The 7500-nt window shown below is 35.3% G+C and overlaps 1 protein-coding gene across 1 annotated transcript in view; it reads left to right on the top strand.

Moving 5' to 3' along the window:
* Window positions 1–7500, top strand: part of PROX1 (prospero homeobox 1) — a 55569-nt gene that overhangs the window by 10223 nt on the left and 37846 nt on the right. The window contains exon 2 of the mRNA XM_015818024.1: window positions 2449–2556. Within this exon, the coding sequence (XP_015673510.1) occupies window positions 2449–2556 (108 nt within the window). The remainder of the gene's footprint in view (window positions 1–2448; window positions 2557–7500) is intronic.

Raw genomic sequence — 7500 nt, 5'->3', positions numbered from 1 at the left:
AGCAACATCAGCTGTTGGGGCAGAGCGTGTTTGCCTTCTCTTTGCTTTTTTGTCCTCTCTGCTTTCCTACCTCTTTTCTCTCTCTCCTCCCCTCCCCTTACCTCCTTAATATTTATTTGTGCTCATTTTCTTTCCTGGCCTTGAATGGAGCTTAGCTCGTGTTCGGTACAGCTGTATGTTTACTGAATCTATTCCATCATGACTCATTGTGCGTGTGTAAGTATCCTGGAAACAGGCAGTGCTTTCTTGGAAGAACGGTTGCTTTTCAGCACAAGCACTTAAAAGGAAAATTAACCAATTGGTCAACTCAGTTTTAGCAAAGGGTCATCTCACTATTGGCCTTTAAATGTTTTGCTATCTATTTTTAATAGTTGCTATTAGTGAGGCTTTTTAGCAATAATGTCATCTCTGAAGCGAAGTATTTTGAAAAACAAAAAAAAAGCAAATAAGATTGCATTAAAAGTGCTGGGCAAGCTTTTGAAGTGCAAAAAACACTGAAAAATTTGGAATTTGCTCATAACATATATTTTGCAGAATCTTAATAATTCCATAGCATTAAAAGAACTTAGATATGTTTGTGACTAGAATATTGAAATTTCTGGGTTCCGATACCCATGTGGTCAATAAAATACATAATTGATTTTGAACCAAACTACCATCCTTCTGTTTAATCTATTCTTATAAGCTGTTTTGAGGATATATGGATCAGGCTGAGTTCTTTTCAGGAGAAACAAGATACAAACAAAATAATGAAACAATAACAACAGCCATTACTTAGCTAGGAACCTCTACTAGCAAAGATTATTAAAATGAATGAGACCCATGTGAGAAAGCATTCGTTTTCTTGTGTGCTTGTCATTTATTAAAATGGATCTGCTTCGGAAAAATTCCCAACAAATGATTTCCAAGGTTAACTGCCTCACAATTAACTGTTATTTAAGGGTGCAAATATACCCATCCCGTGAATATTTGCACGTTTGTGAATAAATTTCCCTTCCCCTCAGTGCAGTTGTGTAATAAAACGAATTCTATTGGAAAACTTTTTATTTGTTCATAACTCATATTGCTATGCAGGTGGTGATAGCTTGCCACTGTTATTTTATATGTACATTTTGAGAGTTGGCAGAAAGGCATTAATGCTCCTTTACTTTTCCCCATCAAGCTAATGGAGGTCCTTTAAACTTTTCTTCTGGCACAAAATGTATGTCCATCATAAGTTATCTTTTTTGCAATTTTTGAGCATGGTCTGCCGTGTGCTTATGCAAACCAGCAACCTTAAATGGTTGTTTTGGGGTGGGGGTTTTTTTTTGTATCATTGGAAAATTAAAATTAAGCCATATGACAGACAGAACAAACAAATACGATTTGCATCCACTCCATGTTTCAAAAATTCTACAAGCTACTGCTTTGTTTGAAAAAAGATTGATCCAAACCAACAACCTAAAAACAATAAAAAGTTAATTGTGGCGCACTGTAAATTGTAACAGGGAACTTGACAAATATTGCCTTTTAATATTTTTTTCACCATGTTAGTGAAAGTGCTTCAATTTCTGGATCACTTTGAATTTGTTTGACCTTTCCCTGCCTTGCAGTGTGCTATTTAATAAATGACATGTTTATATGTGCGTACTGACTGTCTTTAAGGGAGACAGTCTTCCAAGAAGTTACTGGGAGCTATCTTAATTGACCTTGTGGGGCCACGTTGACTTTTGTCATGTGCTTCTTCATTTCTGATACATTATAAAGCCATTAATTTACAGAGGAAATGGCAGGGCCAGCCTGCTTCACAGATGTGACCAAAACTGCCCTAGCACAGAGTACACAAAAGAGTGCCAAGAAGCAATAAGGTTGGGGGGGGGGAGGAGCACCAGAATGCCTAGATTGTTATAGTTAGCTCCATATTCCTCCGGGAACACTTTTGGTTGTTCAGTTTGCAGATCTGAAAGGTAACAATGTTCAGAAAATATACTTTGGTGTATCTCTAGTGTATCTCTAGAAGAAAGTTTCTGTTGGTATTATCTGCATAACATTCATGTGAACGATGTGATGCTTAAGGAAAAGGAAAGTGCATAAGGAAAGAAAAAAAATTACATGCACATATTTACATATTTGTTTTCCTAGCAACAAATGAACATACATGTTTGCAAATTGGACACTTGAAATAATTCTTCCACCATTTCTTCTTCCCAAAAAGAAGGAGAAATCTTATCCATATTTTACTGTGTTGAATAGGAACTACCAATATGCTCAAGGAATTGTGCCACTTGAGATCTCTAAATTATATTGTAGACTCAGATTCATAATTTTCCCTTTCCTAAGTAATTGCTTGTTATGTTAACTGAATACTAATTATTAGAAATACAATTATTCCAAGAGAATTTTGTTAGCCCTTAATATTGAGAGCTGTCATTCAAACCAAATATTTTTCCTTAACTCATTTTGTCCTACATGCAGGAAGGTTTGTCACCAAATCACTTAAAAAAGGCCAAGCTTATGTTCTTTTATACTCGGTACCCAAGTTCCAATATGCTGAAAACCTACTTCTCAGATGTAAAGGTAGGAAATGCTATTTTAATGTTTATTCTCTTCCCTGGTCTTGATCGCATCTTTGAAATTCTTGAATGTCTATTAATTTTCATTTAATTCTGCTAATAAAATATGCTGACAAAGTTTTATATCCTTCCTTCCTTCCTTCCTTCCTTCCTTCCTTCCTTCCTTCCTTCCTTCCTTCCTTCCTTCCTTCCTTCCTTCCTTCCTTTGATTTACATATGAATTTATGAATTGCATTTTCTAATGTTTCTCTCTGCCCTCAACTGTGACATGGAGATAAAAAAAATCAAATGCTGAATGGCACAGTTTTGTATCGGTAAATTTCTACTGGTGGCATTAGCTTACTATCTAAGGGCATTTTGGAGAACAGATTTAAAATTCTCCTTTAATTGTTCCATTGCAGGCATGTTTCTAATATTCTGCTTACATTAGTGCCCACTATGGAGATCCCTTTTTCTTCCATCAAAAAACGGAATACAACATTGAAATTCTCCATGCAGTAGCTGCTTAAAAACGAAAGTGATGATTGTCTCTTATTTACAACTTAATTTGTTGTTGATGCAGAGTACACTGAACATAAGGAGGATGAATAAACTGACAGATTCAGGCCACATTATTCAAATGAGAATATGAAAGCTGTCGACGTACAGCTGCATCCTCCCCTCATTCTAAGAATATTAGGACCTCCTGATTTTTTTTCTAAAGTAATTGTTTCTTCACATCAACTTGATTTTTTTGTGTTAATCATCTTTAAAAAAAACTAGTTTGGGTTCCAATTATTATAATGACATACATGGTATCATTTTGAAAACCTTTAAAAATAAACATCATATTAGTTTAAATTTGCTGTGTTCAATTTCCTCTTGTCCTGTCCCTTTCTCTCCGAAATGCTCTGCATATTTAACTCTCTTCCCAACTCCAGAAGCTAGCAAATCTGGATTTGTACTTTTGATTAAGAATGGCCTGCTTCTATCTATAATAGAGCAGGTTTATGGTTTTCTCTTTATGTGCCCTTCTAAAATAAAACAGGTGTTTTAGTAGGTTTTTCCTTACTTTTTATTAGCCTTCATATTTTATTAATTGGTTTAAAAAACTAAGCTTCAATGCTATATTTAATGTAACTAAAATTGTGCTTAATTTAACCATTACTGTCCTAGTCTTGTTAATATCATTCTTTGTGCTAGATTAATGTATGGTTTTTGTTTGTTTGTTTGTTTGTTTGCATGGTACATAGAGTTAATCTATTCTGTCCAATGAGAGTTTCTGGAGAAACTGATTTAGCAGACTGTGATAATACTTTGAAAAGCTGTTTGATCAGAAAATGAAACCTAACAGTGAAGGTGTAAAGGATGAATGTGTCTAGGGTGGTCAGTGACCACTCCACATTTGGCCATTCAGGTCTCTTAAAAATGTTTTGTTCTATATACTTAACCCACACCTGATGATTGTCTCTGAACCGTGCAACGAACTGAAGAAAAGCAATGCTTCTGTGGCAATATTATCTCCACTATAACAATGCAAAGGATCTCTGTGGAGATTTCAAGCCATCGCTACAGCTTGACCTCAATATGGCTTGAGAGAACCTCATGAGGACTCTCTTAACGTTCTGTTTTGTAGCAGACGTTAACTCAAGCAGTTGCACAGAAGCATTTCACTAGTATTTAGTGCCTGTTGTTTTTTTCAGCATGTGACAACCGAACTCAGTCTTCTTACAATGTTGCCAAGTTTATATGAAACATTTTGATGTTATGCCACCTTATATTTATATAGCATCATTCATCCAGAAGAAGCCCAAAGTGCTTTACAAACAGCCAATATAGGGATCATTCACCCACCACAGAAAGGCAACCGCTTCCGTGGTGGAAGGCAACAGCCATTCGGGGTCAGCAACATCACACACCAGTAGATGTAAATATTAGATCCATTCCTCTTTTCTTGGGGAGTGGGGTTGGAGGGTGGGTTTCCACGTTGATACATTTTGGGATGTTTATTTTATGTAACAGTTCATGAGTGAAATCAGCTTCTCTTTTGATTTGCTCTGCAGATTTGTTCAGACTGACCTGGGTTTAGCTCCTGGTTCATATAGGCAATCTACAGAATAGAATCTTGTGCCCATCATTTCCTTTTTTTTTTTCTTCTTCTCTGTCTCAATCTCTCATTGTTTGTGTGAATGTTTCTGTGTTTAGATAGGCAAGATAGAAAGATAGGTGGTAGATATATATCAGATACGATAGCAATCTTTCCATTCTCAAACTAAAGAAAAAGTGAGAAACCTAGTAGTCTAATGGAATATGTAGTACAATAATTGTAAACACTCCAGATGGGGTGAAAAATACAAAGCGATGATTTTTGTTAGTTTTACTAGATCTCATTAGGAATAAATAAATAAATTCAGCTATAACTGCCCAAGCTAGCTGGGACATCATATGGAAGCTGGAATCCAACAAAATCGGGCTTTATCTTTATAACGAGGTCTTGAATCCTGTTCATTCAAAGCTCCGAGATTCAAATGAACCTTCCAAGGATTGGACATACCACTCAATACACAGAGCTAAGAATGAGCAGGATCTGAGTAATGCTGAAGGTCTGACATTGCTTTTGAATAGGCTTTTCCATGTGTCAGAGGGCAAAAAAGTCATATGATCTAAAAATAGATTGGGGCTCCATGATGAGCTTCTTTCCATGTTATTTTGTTTGGAAGTAAAATGCCATGATGCCATTCATATACAGATGATACAACTTAATGCAGTGTTGTCCATTCACTACAAAAAATTCCTGTCAAACCCAAAATGGATACCATGCCCCAATAACTTTAACATCAGTTCATTAGCCAAACTATATGTAACAATGTTAATTTTAAAACTAATGGCAAATTGATAGTAATTTGTTTACTACTACATAAGTAATAATTTATTACTTATGTCTAATGGTAAGGAAATAAATCATAATTTCCACACAAAGTGTTTGGGAGATAATTATTTGGGGTAGCATATGTTACTTCTCTACAATCTGATAATTCCGAGTGTGATTCTGGAAATGTTTAACATTAACACATCTGGAAGGCACCATATTGAGAAATATATACGATGCACTAATCATTATTTCAGCAAACTGTCACTATCTGTTCTAGGATATGTGATGTGGTTGTGAACATTGCCTTCATGCAAGAATAACCAACTAAAAGACATAAGATCACATTTTGTTAATCTTATATAGTAAAATTTTCTGTAGCAAGATTTTGCAGCTGAGTTTTAGAACTACTGAGCTCTTTGCTAGTACAGCAATATAAGTACAATTTGTCAGATACATGGGTAGTTAGTCGTGAGAGCAGAAGCTCAGTATAAATTTAACCATCAATGTAAGTATCACATGTAAAGAAAAAGAGGACAAAAATTAGGTTAAATTAGAGAAGTCCCTTTAACCATATAAGGTCTGGTCTTACTATATCCCAGAATTAGATAACCATTTTGAGGAGATGATCTGAAGTTATTTTGAAGTGACAGAAAATTGTTAGGTATTTAATTCATTATTTATTATTACATTTTTATATTCAGAGGGGGAATAAATGCCTAAGGTGAAAAACTAGCTTTGGGTTGTATATATCTTGTGTTGATGATAGAGTGTCATTTGCTTCTCTGTCTCAGGCAGCAGCATATCTTGGGCTATAAAACCAAGTTTTTATGTCAGACAAAAATATTTGCATTAATGTGGTGCAATTAGTCCTTGAATTATTGGGATCCCTTTAAAAGTTAATAGGAAGGGAGTTAAAATTGCTAATAATATATTGCAGCAGAACATGAAAATGATTTATCATCAATTGTGGCTATAAAAACTAGAAGTTGGGTGTTCGGTAGATGGGTTGGTTGGTTTTTGCAGTTCGTGGGTAAAGTTCCAGGAAGTCATGGACTGGCTTTCCATATGTAGGAACTCGCCATCAAACATTGCTATCAAAACCCATTAAAAATTCATTCCAAAAAATCAGAGATTTTTTTCAGGTCATTTCTCATACAACATGAGCTTGAGTTGGAACCAAATGCTTGGAAAATATACAAGGGCTCTTTGGAGCACAGCCCACACACTGCAATTTATCCTAATATGTTGCACAATAAATGTACAAAGTCCAGTTCAATGCCATGTGCTGATCTATGTAGGTTCTATGCTTAAAGTGACTTACTTTAAATCAAAGCTAATTTAACAAACATTATGAAATAATGGAGTATTTTCCATAAAAATAAGCCCAACACATTTATTTGAAAATAAATTCAAATTGTTTCAGGGGATCAATTGCACTTAGAATTCTGAGAAATGTTCTTTGAGTCATGAAGCACTGTAACTTTTTTTCTTATTTTAAATTAAAGAGCTAAACTAAATAGGGCTGAATAAGATGCAACCACCGTTTTTAACTTGAGGCAAAAACGTCCTTCTTAATTGGTATTGTAAAAAGAAATACCAGCTGTATCCAGTTCTTTCGCTCCACTTGGTGCCGATTTTAATGTGTAAACTAATAATTCTTAGACTGCTAAATACAACAGATTCAGTGTCATTTTAGCTTTGAAGAACGGGAGCTTCCAGGCTTTCCAACTCAGCGTGTTAAATGATGTATCTCATTCCTTCCACCCCTTGAGTCAACTGCTGCCTAGCCAGCTTAAGGTGTCAGATTGATTTGTTTTATACATCTTTTGACCATGCTCATTGAATATTTAGGAAGTTTCTTCAGCCCATATTGAGGCTGAGGTATCCCGTGGGAAGCATTAATCAAAGTCACAGAGACTCTTACACTGTGGAAGCACAGACTCTTTATTGTAGCGATTAGTTTTTGCAGTAACACATTAACGCACTACAGAGCTTTTCTTTTATAGAACAATTGATCCCTTTCTTGTACTCTGCTGCAGAAGGGGGGGGGATTGTCATGAAATAATTAACTCTTTAAAGTTGGGCAATTTAAAGAAG

This window comes from Protobothrops mucrosquamatus, unplaced genomic scaffold (assembly GCF_001527695.2).
Source record: "Protobothrops mucrosquamatus isolate PMUCROS unplaced genomic scaffold, P.Mucros_1.0 scaffold665, whole genome shotgun sequence".
NCBI lineage: Eukaryota > Metazoa > Chordata > Lepidosauria > Squamata > Viperidae > Protobothrops > Protobothrops mucrosquamatus.
Note: the sequence above shows the minus strand (reverse complement) of the source record. Positions and strands in the feature narration are given on the sequence as shown.